The sequence below is a fragment of the Daucus carota genome, chromosome 4 (assembly GCF_001625215.2).
Source record: "Daucus carota subsp. sativus chromosome 4, DH1 v3.0, whole genome shotgun sequence".
In the NCBI taxonomy this organism is placed as follows: domain Eukaryota; kingdom Viridiplantae; phylum Streptophyta; class Magnoliopsida; order Apiales; family Apiaceae; genus Daucus; species Daucus carota.
In genome coordinates, this window is record NC_030384.2 from 42,662,076 (window position 1) to 42,678,343 (window position 16,268).

A 16,268-nucleotide genomic window follows, 5' to 3' on the forward strand; every position below is an offset into this window, starting at 1 on the left:
TTTAAATTTTATTAATATTATAAAATATATCTTTTTTTAATAATTTATTTAGTATAATATATATAAATATATTATTATTATCTATATATACAATCAGGGTCGGGGATCGGAGGCTGGGAGACACGAATCCCCGCCCCGAATAGAGATCCCCGCGACATTCGGAGAAATTTTTTTTTATAAAAAAAATAATGACTTTATAATATATAATATAATTTTCAATAAAAAATAAATTACTAACTCCTAATATACTAATAAAATGATATTATCTCATATTTTCAATATCAAACCATATTAAAATTAATTTATAATATAAATAAAAGACCATTTTATAATTTTAAAATATATTATATTACAATATAATTATGATCAACCAATAAAAATAACAAATTGTTTTTAAATTTTATTAATATTATAAAATATATCTATTTTTAATAATTTATTTAGTATAATATATATAAATATATTTATTATTATTTATATATACATTCAGGGTCGGGGATCGGAGGCGGAGAGACACGAATCCACGGCCCGGCCCCGATCCCGAATTTTTTTTCAGAACTTTCCTCATTTCTGCTCCTAAAAAATTTCCCATATTTTCAACCCGAACGAGACGGGGATTGGGTCGGGATCGAGCGGGACGAGATGAATACTCATCCCTGGACAGCAGAGAAATCAGAACTGTACATTTTTTTTGATGGGTCCTTGGCTCATTGTTTACATTATCGTATCTTCTCCATGCGTAGAGCATTAATATAAAAAGTTATTGTGTCGATGAAACCCCGACGTAAGCAATGATATAATATTTCATCTCTCACTTTCCTAGTCTCTGTCACTTTGGTTCGGTAAAACAGACCAAACCAATCCGAACCGATATTTTTTGACCGAACCAACCCGAATTTTCTTAACTCGATATGTATTTGGTTTAAAAAAATATAACCCCGATTTAATTGGGTTGGTTACGGGTTTCAGTTTTTTTAGGCCGAACCAAACCAACCCGAATAAAAAATAAAATATTTTAAATATTATATATATATATTTTTTAAATATTATATATATATAGGCCAACGTTCCAGAGAGGAACTCCTTATATGGAGTTACATAGTGCGCCACTATAAATCATCAATTTTATTATAAATTCTGTTATAGAATACATATAAAACGTGATTCTAATATAGAATACTATAAAATAAATCTATTTTAAGTAATTTAACACTTAAAATTTGATTAAAAAAAAATATATTTTCGAAACTGATTCTACAACAGAATAATTCTGGATGATTATTATTCTGTTATAGAATCATGTTGAGAAATTGCATAATTTTAGATGATCTTTGGAATAAAAAAATTGTATAACTTCGTTTTCGGTTTAATAATCAAAATTTGCAATTATATTTCATAAAAAATATAATAGAATATATATTATGTATATATTTATAATGGTGTGCTACGTAACTCCATATAAGAGGGTATGCTATGGAGTGCTACCCTCTATATATATATATATATATATATATATATATATATATATATATATATATATATATATATATATGCATAGCCCAGCACCTCAAATATATTTTAAATATATTCTGCTGTCTAAATTAGTGATTAGTGTTGCAAATATATGATTATTGTTCACCAAATGTATATCTTCTGCAATGTTTTCAAAGATAAAGTTTCTTAACCTGAATATATCAGAGAATTTATTATGAAATATTTAATATATTGACCGTACATGTTTTAGTTTTACCGAGTAGTCTGATCTGATTATACTTAATCTAGTATGAATAGGAGAGTTGAGCATCTGTTTAATTTTTTTTATTATATATTTAATAAACCGACTAACCAATCCAAACCGAAACACTACAAATTGGTTTGGTTTTAAAGTTTACACGATTTGGGTTGGTTTAAAATTTTGAAAATCCGATTTAATTGGGTTGGGTTGTTCAATTCCGGTAAACCGACCAACCCGAACCGTGTACACCCCTAATATCCGGTATGCCGTCCTGTTATTAAACTGTACGTTTATCGATTTAGTTGTTGGCTAAATTGGATGAATATTATATAAAATTTGTTAATTCTATAAAAGTATTTTCAACTATACAAAATCTTTAGCTAAAAGATGAGTTAGCATTTCAAATATAAAAAATTTAGCCAACTTGTTGAAAAATTCATACTCCAACCACTTGAACCTGTTGTCTATAATTTCAGCCAATCTCCTATGGATGGCTATATTTGCCGAATATCTACAGATCTGTAAGAAATCTGTAGGATGATTGCATATCATTTATTACCATATTAAATTGATATATTCTATTTTGACAGACTAAAATATTAATAACATTTCATTTTTAAATTATAGCCAACCAACAAAGCCGATACCATTGAAGTACAACGTCTTATAGGTTCAGTAAATTTTACATAACGTCTTACAGGTTCAATTTAGCCAACGCCGTTGGAGATGCTCTAAGACATTTTATTTCAATGGTATTGGTTATATTCGATTATTATAATTTAAAAATAGTAGTATGTTATTAATATTTTAGATTGTTATAAATAGAATCTATCACTTTAATATCGTAATAAGTAATGTATAATATTTTTACAGATTTCTTACAGACCTGCAGTGGATCGGCAAATATAGCCAACCACAAGATGTTGGCTATAATTATGGACAAGAGGTGGGTCTGGTTGGAGTGTCGTTTTTGAAGGCATTGGTTATAATTTTTATTTTTGGTATGCCAAGTAAGCTTTTAGCTATGGACTTCTCTTGGTTGGAGATGCTCTTACATATTGTCTCCGTTTATGAGTGGTAATTATACGAGCTAACTCGCTCTACTCGTTAAAATCGGCTTGTTTAGCTAAACGAAGCTCGACTCGACTCGTGAAATTAAACGAGTCGAGTTCGTGCAGATGTTCAAGCTCAATTAACTAAACGAGCTGGCTCGACTCAACTCAATTAAATTTGACTCGAATTAAACTCGACTCGAAAATCGGCTTATCCGACTCGACTACGCACAGATACTTGCTAGTTTTTGTTTGTTTAAAATGTATTCGGGCATGCCAAAGTTTTGAGGAGATTCTATTGAGCATGAGATAAATTCAAGGGTCACGAGTCCCAGACGGTTTATGTGATTTAAATTTTTATGTAATATCTTTTTATGTAATCTCTATAATTTTCATTATAATATATATAATTTATTGACAATATATGTCAATTAATATGTACTCCCTCCGTCCCCCTCAATTGTTTACATTGGAGGAGGACACGGAGACCAAGACAATGTATAAAAAATGAGTAAAGTTAGATGAAAAATGGGTAAAGTGGTGGGACCTATCAATATTTAATAATAGATTTGTGATAGTGGAGGAAAGTAGTGGGTGTAATAGTAGTTTTTATTGTTAAATACTCCCTCCGTCCCTATTTATATGTCCACTTTGAAAGTAAAATTTTGTCCCTATTTATCTGTCAATTTATACTTTCAAAACTAATTTAATGATAGTTTTTCAAATATATCTCCATAATTTCAATTGTCAAGGCTTGACTTATTTAAAACTTGGTTGAATTCATGTTTTCAAGACATAAAGTTGGGTTTTCCACCATTTTCAAGATATTAATTAGAGGTACTTAATGAAATAGTTTATGCAATCAATTATTCCTTGGTATGTGTTTTTTTTCCCGAAATGGACAGATAAAAAGAGACGGAGGGAGTATGAGATAGTAGGGGAAGATAGTGGGGGTAATGATGAGAAAAACTTAATATTTATAGTAACGCAAAGAAATGAGAGGGACATCCCAAATAGTAACCGTAAAGAAATGAGAGGGACAGAGGGAGTAATACTTAGTTTTACGTGATGTCTATAATATTTATTTATAATAATATAATTTTTATATCTTTTATTTATATGTGTCATATTACCATTATCAACTAGTTTTATACGGTGATTCTATATGATCGTAGATGCGTCTGAAGATGCTGACGCATAGCAAGCAACTTCAACCACGCAGTCCCAAGTCTTTTACCTTCCCTCTCAAGTCCGTCCGTGCAAGAAAAAGTTTGTTCTATTTAGAGTCGTATTAAATTCTTAAAAGCTTCTGTTATTCTAGAAAAGCCAGTGCGTTTCGTCTGGTTCATGTCACATTATTCATTTTATAGCGATGTGGTCTAAGAGTTACATGATTATCTCAAACAGTACAAAATATATAGTTGGTAAAATAGAAATAGTTAGGACTAGAAATTCTGAAATTTTATTGATAAAACATTACAACTCAGTAGACACAGTCAAGTATCTCCTTTTCAAGTAGCACTAAACAAGAAAACAACCAAAGCAAAACAAAACAAAGAAACTAGTGCTCTCAACCAAACTAACAGCAACCAGAGCACTCAAAATCATCAACTCAACTTGCAAACTCAAGCTGCCATCTTCTGTTTGAGAGTATTCACAAAGTCAACAACTTTCTTGGGGTCAGCAAGGGCCTTGGAGACACTTTCCCTCTCCAAACACCTCTTCACCCATGCAATCAGCTTGGGGCATTCAGCTTCGATGCTGAAGTTACCCTCTGCTTCATAGGCTGCAAACCAGCTGGAGAATGGAACAAGTGCAATATCCACAAACCCGAAAGATTCACCACCAAAATAAGGCTTGTCACCCAGCTCCTTCTCCAGCACCTTGAGGCTTTCGATCAAATCCTTCTTCCCCGCCTCTTTTTCTTCCCCTTTGGACCATGTTGTCTTCCTCCCACCATCATAGATCTGCCCATAATATTTTCTTAATCAAGTTAGCAATAAGTACAGGATAATATTCTAAAATGCATTACATATTTTCTTCAAATAGTTGACTAATATTAGAAGCAAAACAATTATGTTATTAATCTTTAATGTATCAAGTGCCAAAAGTACTTTTTAAGATGATGGATTAAATTTCTGTTCTATCATTACACAACAGTACCAATAAAAGTCTTGGATCTCAATAGTACTCATTCATCAAAGAATGAAATAAAAAATGATTGAGACAAATCTTGATCTATATATATGCATAGATAGATCGAAAAGATACCTTCTTGTCGACATAATCAGCCCAGAACCTAGCTTGAGCTCTCTCATAAGGATCAGAAGGCAACAATGAAGGTTTGTTGGTCCAAACTTCATCAATATACTGAACAATAATCAGAGACTCGCAGATGGGCTTGTCGTTGTGAAGAAGAACCGGTATTTTCTTGTTAATCGGGTTGGCCTGAAGGAGACGAGGGCTTTTATTCCTCAAATCTTCCTCAACGTATTCATATTCAACGCATTTTTCAGCTAGAGCAATTCTAGCCCTCATGCCGAACATACTCACCCAGAAATCTAGGAGAACAACCTTGTTTGCCATTGTTTGTGTTTGAAGTTGTAGAGAGGAAGAAATAATACAGATATAGATAAATGTTATTGCAGAGTTAAGTGTGACTTATATGGATGGCTCGTGCTGCATTTATAGAGTCGAGGACATTCACTTTCAATTTATTTTAGACTTTAGGAAGTAAAACATGGTCAATTTTGATTGCGCCATAAGCTTCTAGGACCTTCCTGAGACTTGCATGGGCTTTTTAAACGATATACTCCATCTATTTTGAAATATAAGTCGCTTATATTTTTTGCACGCAATTTCTGAGTGCTTTGACCGTATGTTAAAAATTATTATTTTTTTAAAAAAAAATTTTTGAATAAAAATATTTGATTTATATTTTTATTTAGAAAAAGAAAATTTCAAAAATAATGATTCTTAACCTGCGGTTAAAGGACTTAAAAATACGTGTAAAAAAGTACCTATATTTCAAAACAGAGGGAGTAAGTATTTTGACACGGTTCTGAAACGCTGATTACCTTTGTGAGAAGTGAGAACAAACGAAGTCAAATAAATCAAAGAAACGGCAAATAACTGATTACCTTTGTGAGAAGTGAGAACAAACGAAGTCAAATAAATCAAAGAAACGGCAAATAAAGTTGGAGAGGGAGGAATTACACGGTGTGAAATAAGTATTGACAAACATGAAAGTCCAGCCCCACTATGAGTCAACATACTATGTGGACAAGTCGGTGGGCGTTGAGCGTCTATTTTCACTAAATATAAAAATTTATTTTGTCAGAAATTTTGATAAGAATACTACTCCCTCCGTCCCTTTTTATCTGTCTATTTTGGAAAAAAAAATACATATCAAAGAATAATTGATTGTATAAACTTTTTCATTAAATACCTCTAATTAATATCTTTAAAATGGTGGGATATCCCTACTTTATGTCTTGAAAACATGAATTCAACCAAGTTTTAAATAAGTCAAGCCTTGAAAATTGAAATTATGGAGATATATTTGAAAAACTATCATTAAATTAATTTTGAAAGTATAAATGGACAGATAAATAAGAACAAATTTTTACTTCCAATAAATAGGGACGGAGGGAGTACGTGTTTGTAAAAAAAAGAAACTTATTTATGTCATTGGACCTTTAATATGCGGTGCCGCCACAGCGAGACTCTCAGGGGTGTATTCGATTGGGATTTTAATGAATTGTTTTTAGTCTATGGATTTTAATGGATTGTATGGGATTTTGATTTTGTGCGGATTCTTGATGAAATGTCGCAGAGTTGATAGGATTTAGGTACAATACTTCAAAATCCCATTGAATTTGGTGGGATTTCAAAAAACTTAAAATACACTGAAGAATGCCACAAAATCCATCATTTTATGAAATGAAAAAAAATCCATCAGCATTTGAATACCATCAGATTTTAATGGATTTTAAACAATCCCAATTGAATACCATCGGATTTTAAAGCATAATTTAAAATCCCAATTGAATACCACCAGATTTTGTAGCATAATTTAAAATCCCAATTGAATACCTCAAGATTTTAATGGATTTCAAACAATCCCAATCGAATACCCTCGGATTTGATGAATGCAAAAAAATGCTTTAAAATCCCAATCCAATACACCCCTCTCTATCACAGTAGTAAATAAACATTTTACTGTTTTACTCATTAGTCATCGCTTCATTAATCGTCGCATCTACTTTTTGCCTGGCGTGTTCAATCAATAAATAAATTATTAACATAACTGACATATAAAAAGGTTTTGTCTTTCTAAGAAAATAGACGAATTTAGCGGTTAACGGTAAAGAAGTAAACGTCAACAAATTGACTGTAAGTGAATGCTATGGAGAAAATTCAAAAGAAGCCGACCGTTGAAGACACCCACCAATCGAAGACCGACAACGACATCGCCGGAAAGCTACAGGATGCAGAGGACACAAGCAAGGGGATCCTTAAATATTGGTTCCTACTAGAGCCTGATCTGGTTACTGCGATAACAAAAGTCATCAAGAGAAGATAGAAGCAAGTATACTGAAAGAAGTGTTAGAAGGGGACAACAGAGCAATCTCTTTCGCCCTAGGACTAATTCATCACAAGACTCTTGAGGAGAAGAGTTCTTCAAGCCCTTCGAAAAGCACCTTCAACTCATTTAAAGAAGCTTTGACAAAGTCCAATCCACAGACTTCAGCTCAGACTAAGTCCCCAGATTCACAGCAAAAAGAGAAGTCTGCCCCTTTCAAAAGCAATACTGTCTATATAAAAGGATTCGAAAATAGCCTGCAACTACGAGACCTCTGGATCCTGTTCAGGCGAATGGTGAATATAAAGGACATCATCCTTCCCAGGAAGACGGGCACTTCAGGTAAAAGATTTGGGTTTATAATCACTGAAAACCCACTCCAAGCCTCAAAATTAATTGATAAGTTCCACAAGCAAATTGTCAACAATTGCACACTACACCTGGAGTTTGCAAAGCCTAGAAGAAACAGGCCAATTTTGAAGAAAGGATATAACTCAAGACTGGACCAGCCTTCCCCAAAAATCTCAAAGGAATTCAAGAGGAGTCAAGAACGTCATGTGAATGCTCATATCAAAGGAAGCATCTATATGAAGGAAAATCAGGCCAGTAAGGAGGAAGTCAGGCATTGTGAGCTGGGGAAAGATGGAGACTTCTTATCTGAACTTAGTTCGAGCCTACTACTGGAAACAGCAATTAACATGAGAGTGGACTCTGTTGAATCGATTATGGCCGGCTTAGGCTTTGGGGAAGCTATCATAAGAGGTTTGTCTCTCAATACATTCATAGCTCATTTCCCTGGTATGAATAATCTGGATGAGTTAGATATAGACTTCATGAACATTGGCTTTAAATCAATAAAGAAAGTAGAATGGGAGGATACGGTACCACGCAGAAGAGTTGATGTTGAAATAAGAGGGTTACCTCTTATTGCATGGACTGATAAGAACTGCCAAATGCTAACTGAGAAATGGGGTGATATTCTCAATTATTACCCTATAGTTGATCCTGAAGGGGTTTATCAAGTGCCCAGAATCCGTCTGGAAACTAGCTCTACCTCTAGTATAATGGAGCACTTGACCATTACAGTAGAAGGTAAATCTTGGAACATACAAATTGTGGAATTAACAAGTGACTCCCAGCATTTTTTGGAGGAAGCGAAGGGGATGGAGGTTGAGGAGCCGACACTTTCAAAGGATCACAATGCGAAGGACGATTTGAAGATAGAAGAAATAGTGAAGGTAGAAACTAGTAGCAACGACAATTCATCAAAAAAGAATGCCAACACTATGAGATCGGAAGCTGTCCATAACACTAGAAAGGCCACCATATTGAATCTGCCTGATACAATCAATGTGGAGGCAGTTCATGGTATTTCACACCAGGGGTCAGTCACTGTGGAGGCAGTTTATACTACTTCACAGCAGGGGAAGGTCGAAGATCAGTTCAAGGAAATGGATGATGACAATGAGACTCAAAGAACACAAAATGTTCAAGTACTTAGAGATCCCTCGGATCATGAGGATTGCTCAGGGTCCCTAATTAACCCTACCACGCCCCCTGCAATGATGGTGGAAGGACTTTTAGAGGATCAAACATCAGAACTAAAGGACAGCATTCCAAAGAACCCAAATGTAATAGAAGCAGACGAAGGAAGTGAGGACTGGAGGCTCAAATGGCAAGAAAGAGATGTCTCTAGTGATGAAGCGACTGCATCACAATCCCTCCAATCACAAAAATCCTCAATCCTAGATGACATGGTAGAGGAAAGTCTGGAAGTCGAGAACAGTCTAATAATCAGCAGCATCAATAAAATGAGTATCAAGAGCAGAAGAGGAAGGCCCTCTAAAAGTAAAGCTAAGGTTAAAGAGAATAAAGCTTTCAAAGTACCTAGAAGACGGAAAATCAGAGGAATGAAACTGGGATTGCCGGTGATTGCTGCAGACAAGATGATTTTTGATGAAGCTAAGTTTGTGTTCGATTCAGCCATGAATATGGGACTCATCTCGGAACACTCTGAGGAGAAAAGTCTCCAGTTAATCAGAGACAATCTGGGTAATTGAGCTCCTCCTCCTTCCCCAACTCAACTTCTTTTATGGATAAGATTAATATACTAAGCTGGAATGCGAGAGGCACCAACAAAGTGGTAAATAGACAAAATATCCGTGCTTTAATGTCAGATACTAAGGCCACAATACTCTGTATTCAAGAAACCAAAAGGGCCAATTGGTGTGATAAATCTATAGGCTCATTAGGGATGCCGGGAGAGGCAAAATGGATAGACTCCCCTTCTCTAGGGCTCTCAGGAGGCCTCTTAATGGTATGGGATAACTCCTATATCAAGGCTAAAAATTCAGGTTGTAACCAACACTGGCAGTGGATCATAGGCTCTACGGCAGGATACCCTCAAGACTTCCTATGTGTGAATATTTATGCCCCGCAAAAAAGTTCGCCCAAGCAGGAGCTGTGGTCGGAATTGTCCTCCTTTCTTTCTAGCAAATCCAACCTACCAACAGTTTTAATCGGAGATTTTAACGTGGTACTTTCAGACCTCGAAAGGGAATTCTGTGTGTACAATCACAGGGATACGGACGCTCTCCTGTCATTCATGCAAGAAAATGAATTGTTAGACATCCCACTCTGCAACGGCAGATTTACATGGTTTGGACCTGATCACAGGAAGAGTCGTCTTGACCGGGCATTGATCAACACAATCTGGAACAATTCTGGCAGTTGGTCACTTCAGAGCTTTAACAGAAACTCCTCTGATCATAGGCCTATTTTGTTAGCGAACTCCAAAACTGACTGGGGTCCCCGCCCTTTCAAATTTTTCCACTGTTGGTTAAAAGATGAAGCTCTTCTTCATAACCTGAAAAAGATATGGCAAGACCATCCAAATTCCTCTCTAAGTTTCAGATTCAGAGAGATTAGAAAATATGCCAAAGTTTGGAACCTGACTACAAATGGCAATCTAGATGTTAAGATCAAAAATCTAGAAAAAGAGCAAGGTCATGCAGATAACTCTAATGCAGCTCTGCCAATAAAGAAAAAGATTGCCATGGAACTAAATCAAGCGTATGAGCAAAAGGCTAGCATGATGTGTCAAATTTCAAGATTAAATTGGCAGCTACATGGTGAGCGAAACACAGGATTCTTTCACAGAGCAATTGCAGGTAGAAACAGAACCAGGCTCATCCATGGACTTCAGATTGGATCAAATTGGATCTCAGAACCTTCTACCATCAAGAGAGCTTTTCTAGATCACTTTAGGAATTTCTTCTGCAAGCCTCCAATTGCACGCATTTTCTCCCTGAGCCCAGGATTCCTGCCATCCTTAACGTCTGAAGAGAGCAAGCAGTTAGTTGAGGTGTTTACAGAAACTGAAATTTGGGATGCTCTGCAAGTAACGGACTCTAATAAGGCGCCGGGGCCCGATGGTATCAATTCTGGGGTATTAAAATCAATGTGGCACACAATCAAGAGTGACATTTTCAATGCTTTTCAATCCTTCCATTCTTCGGCGTTGATTCCACCAGGTTCCAATTCATCCTTCATCGCTCTCATCCCAAAATCTAACTCAGCCTCTATTCCCTCAGAATTCCGTCCAATTTCATTGATGAATACCAGTATGAAGCTCATCTCAAAAGTCTTGGCTCGAAGACTTAGTGCTTGCATGAACAAACTTATTTCCCCTACTCAAACCGCTTTTGTCAAAGGTAGGCAGATTTCGGATGGTATACTTATTACTTCTGAAATCTACCATTCCTTGAAAACAGGAAAAAGCAAGGGACTCATTCTTAAGATCGACTTTGCAAAAGCTTTCGACAGCATCAACTGGGAATTTTTGTATCATGTTCTGGTGGTCATGAAATTTGATGTCAAGTGGATCAAATGGATCCGTAATTTGTTTGATTCCACTAGGGTGTCAGTTTTGGTGAATGGCAGCCCAACGGAGGAATTCCACCCAACACGAGGACTCCGTCAAGGTGATCCTCTGTCTCCGCTTCTGTTCAACATCATTGGGGAAGCCCTATCGTGTCTGATCAAAGCTGCACATTGTAAGGGGCTGTTCAGTGGTGTGAGTATAGCTAGCTTAACGGAGGAAGTGACCCACCTCCAATTTGCAGATGACGTCATTTTATTCCTTAAAAATGACACACATTCGGTTAAAGGTATGAAGGCAACCTTACAAGTGTTCGAACTCATCTCAGGCCTAAAAATCAATTACGGGAAAAGTAAACTATACGGATTCAAAGAAAACTCGGACCAACTACATCTCTGGTCAGATTGGTTAGGGTGTTCCATCGGTTCCGATCAGTTCTCGTATCTAGGAGCCCCTATAGGACAATCTCCCAAAAAATCCATTTTCTGGAGACCACTGGAACTTAGGATTGCTTCAAAATTGCAGAAGTGGAATGCTTCCAATATTTCAATGGCGGGACGGTTAGTACTATTACAATCGGTTCTGGACAGTACCCCTGCGTACTGGTTCAGCCTGTTCAAAATGCCGCAAAAGTCCATCCAAAGCATAGACAAAAAGAGGAGACATTTTCTGTGGGGGGGAAAAACCAACGGTCCAAGGAAATTGCATCTAATAAACTGGGATCGTCTCTGCCAGCCTAAATCAGTTGGAGGATTGGGAATTGCCTCTCTCGAAGCAAGAAATATCTCACTGTTGACCAAATGGTGGTGGCGATGCTATTCGCAAAGAAGCCACTGGTGGAACAACATCCTGTTGAGCAAATATGGTGAGTTTATCCGGTTTAACCTTTGTCAACTAGTGGAGGGATCGTCAATCTCCCCAATTATTAAAGGCATTGCGGAACTAGGACAAAACAGAAGAGTGGAATCAATGCTAAAACCTCAAAACTTCAAATGGACCCTAGGAAATGGCAATTCGATTTATTTCTGGGAAGACTGGTGGAGGGGTGACGGACCTCTAGCAAAGAGCTGCTCAAGGTTATATTCAATCTCAAAGCTCAAACTCAGTACAATCTCCAACTTTCTATCTTTATGGCATGAAATTGATTCAATTACGCGTATATGGAATCCTAATCTCCTCCCCTCGGACCGGGTGCTAATTTCACAATTCAAGGAGATTATAGAAGGCATCCAAATTAGACAACAGAATGACACTCTACATTGGCTTGGGTACAAGGGCTCGTTCACGTCGAAAGGTCTCATGCAATGTATGTTAAATCCTGGTTGCAGTATATCACCTCACTCGAGAATTTGGTCACTAATTTGGAGTATAAAGATTCCTCCGAAGATTCGAATCTTCTTGTGGAAAGTTCAATGGGGAATACTGCCTACTAAGCAACTTCTCTCCTCGCGAATGTCAGAAGTAAGCCCGTTCTGTGACAATTGTGAAAACTCAGTTGAATCTCAGAATCATCTCCTGTGGGACTGCAAGTATGCCAAGTGGGTTTGGGAATTTATAGCCAACTGGTGGAGCCTAAAATTACAATTCCAAAGGTTAAACTTCTTCTCTCTTGAGACTATTTTGGCATTACAACGCCCTCCAGCGTCAAAAATTTGGTACACAGTTGTTGCAGCAAGCATATGGACCATCTGGCTTGCGCGTAATGACTCTATTTTTCAGCAGTCAGTCATGAAAAAATCAGTGTTACTAAGCTTGCTCTTTACCAGAATTAACAAATGGGGAGAGGCCTCAAAACTGATTCCATTCACCTCAGACCCTTTATGGACTTCTAATCCAACAGGTGCAGTGGCAATTTACTTTAATAAGATGCATGCAGATTTTTGGAACTACAAATTCCTAACACATGATATAGTTTGTGCAACTGATGGGGCATGGGGTGCAAGTAAGGATGGCCAGCTTAGGGGAGCTATAGGTGGTCGTATTTTAAACAAAAAGAAGAGGGTGTTACATGTTTTTTCGATTCCAGTAAATGCAGTGAATGGACTCCAAGCTGAAGTGGAGGCCCTACTCTATATTCTAGACCAAATTGATCGATATTTCAATAAATATCCTAGTATAGCCGTTTGCTCGGATTCTACAGAAGCACTACAGCTCATTAGGAGTGGAGATGATAAAAGTGCAGTGTTGAGTAGACCATTCCCTGACTACTCATCCATTTTGGCTTCTCATGTCAGTCTCTACTTTGTTCCTCGTGAACTTAACTCTGAGGCTGATGAGTTGGCTAAGGAGGGTCTCTCCAGAGACGCTGAAGCCATCTTCTGGGTGACAGAATAACATTTAATTTCATATAGGCCTCTACTAGATAAATCTTCACGCTTTGCGAGATGGATTCTAGCTGTTATGGCCCTTCCAGCTTTTTGGGGATTCTTGGATCTTTAACCGTTGGATACTGGCTTCTCTCCTTATTCTACAGTCCAGAGACTGTTTTCCCTCGTCCTTGCTAGTGTATAAATGCTCTATTCTGGCACTTCTGTAAGATGCATCTCTCCTTTCTAAACTTTTTCTCTCTTTTGATGGACTACCTGTGGGATCCTCCCGAGGGTGAGGCTTTGAAAATCAATGTCCATTGCATCACCACCACTGATCCACTCCCCAACGGTAATAGCAACAGTGTGGGAGTTATGGTTCGCAACAAAGCAGGTCAAGAAATCTGGAGTGCTGCCGGCCCAATGCCAGGAAAATCTAAGCTCCAAGCAACACTTTGGGGCATCTATCATGGTGCATTGCAGTGCTATAAGCTGGAAGAATGGAAAACGCACATTGAAACTGACCATTGGGGTGCCCTCGAAGCCATCAGCTTCCAAGAGGAAGTGCATCAACAGGAAGATATTCGGGAAGTCCTTCGCCTCTATAACACGTTACACTCAAACAATTTCAAGATTGGGACTACTGAACGTGAAATTACTCGTATCCCTGTAACGAGAAATGGTACGGCAGCTTATCTTGCCAGATATGGTTTGGAACACATGAACCATTTTGCTGAAACTCCTGGCTCTTTTGGCGAAAAGCAGTTCATGCTCGACAGAGACATGGGTCTTCTGTTTGATGAGCACCCTCCAGCCAACTATGGTCTGGGTGAGGTCATTGATGGTGAGGAACCGCAGGTGGTCGGTCGCATCCTGTTATGTCAAGACCAAAGGGATGCCCCCCCCTTCCTTTGGAGGTTTCTGTCTCTACCAGCTCGCTTGCTTAGGGCTGTAGCCAAGTGGTTGTTCTAGTTGGCTTCCAACTAGTTTCTATGTATGTGTTTAGGTTTTTAGCCTGGTATTGTTAGTCTCTCTGTTTGCCTGGTTTTAGTCTAGTTCTGCTTTCTATCTTTTCCACAAGGTTCTCAAGGTTGTAGAGACCTTGCTGGGACTCCTGTAGGGCTAGTAGCCCAGTTTTCTCTATTAATTATTGGCTTATCAAAAAAAAAAAAACATAACTGACATATGCAATGAGATCACAATTTCATCTCTCTTTCTTTGGTTTGTGTCATTCATTTTCACAGTTTCCCACCCAGACAGGAATCCAATATTTTAAAAATGACAGTAAATTATAATTATCTTCTCAAATTTAAATATTAATACTTATTTACATGCCACATATCACCATATTATCCAAAACTAGCTTCTTAACCCGTGCAAAGCACGGGATATTTTAAATTATATTTTTAATGTATGTTATATCTTTTTGTTTATTTTTTTAAAATTGAGATTATTTGTATTAAAAACATAATTTAAATTTTACATTTATTTATATTTTAAGTCATATTATCTTGATATCTAAATGTACACATATCCTCACATATTTATTAAAATATAAATATAAAAAATATACACTATTTAAATTTTTATTATATAATTAAATTGTCACTCATCTAAACTTATTGAGAATTTAATATAAAAAATAAGATTCTAACCGAATCGAAATCTTTATCGTATAGTTATATATTATATTTTTAGTTGTTTTATTATATATATATATATATATATATATAATTTTATTAAACCATAATAATTATATATTCTAAAAATCGGTCGATTAACCGAATAACCGATAATCAGACGGATTTTTAATCCGATTTGGCAAACTTCGCTTAAGTCGATGGTTAATTGGTCAAAACAGGATTAGTAAGTCAAAAATCGGGTAGAATATTAAAATTTACAAAATTTGCGGGGAAAGTTTAAAATTTTAAAAATGATTAGATATATATTATTTATATATAATATTAAATTAGTAAAATCATTTAAAATTTATATTTATTTGTATTTTAAGTCATATTATCTTGATGTCTAAATGTACATATATCCTCACTATGATGAAATTTATTAAAATATAAATAAAAAAAATATGCACTTTTTAAAATTTTATTATATAATTAAATTATCACTCACCTAAAATTATAGAATGTTTAATATAAAAATGAGATTCTTGTCGAATCAGAGTCTTTTCCGTATAGTTATATATTATATTTATAATTATTCTAATATATATATATATATATATATAATTTTATTAAATCATAATAATTAAATATTCCAAAAATCGGCCGATTAACCGAATAATCGATAAATAGACGGATTTTTAATACGATTTGGTAAAAATCGGTTAAATCGATAACTAAAATTACAGATTTTCTGATTTATGCTTTTTACAACATTGGATATTTATTTATTTATTATTAAATCGTGATTATAAATATAATATACATATATATATTGAAGTTTTAATTATAGGGTAATTAATGTAATTAATAATTAGACATTAATGACTAATAAATACGTTAGGATTAAAAGTCAATAATAACCTTTTATATATATAAATATATGTATGGGCAAAGGGCAAATTTAGCATTTCGAATTAAATTACTCAGTCTTGCTCTATTTAGATATATAATAGATTATTAATATTAAACTAGACCAAATTTCACATGCCCTCAAGTTACTAAACTAGACTAAAACAAAATTCATCAGA

General features: G+C 35.7%; 1 protein-coding gene across 1 annotated transcript; it reads right to left on the minus strand.

The window, feature by feature from the left end:
- Positions 1 to 4,226: 4,226 nt before the first annotated feature.
- LOC108216184 (probable glutathione S-transferase) lies at positions 4,227 to 5,460 on the minus strand. Its single transcript, XM_017388876.2, has 2 exons — positions 5,059 to 5,460; positions 4,227 to 4,754 (listed from the first exon to the last, which is right to left on the minus strand). Exons 1-2 carry the CDS (start codon positions 5,371 to 5,373, stop codon positions 4,413 to 4,415), a joined length of 657 nt encoding a protein of 218 aa, XP_017244365.1. The 5' UTR covers positions 5,374 to 5,460; the 3' UTR covers positions 4,227 to 4,412.
- Positions 5,461 to 16,268: the final 10,808 nt, after the last annotated feature.

Coding starts and splice junctions, on each gene's coding strand:
- LOC108216184 (XM_017388876.2), bottom strand. CDS start 5,373: ATGGCAAACAAGGTTGTTCTCCTAGATTTCTGGGTGAGTATGTTCGGC. Junction 4,755..5,058: donor CTGATTATGTCGACAAGAAG/GTATCTTTTCGA, acceptor TATTATGGGCAG/ATCTATGATGGTGGGAGGAA.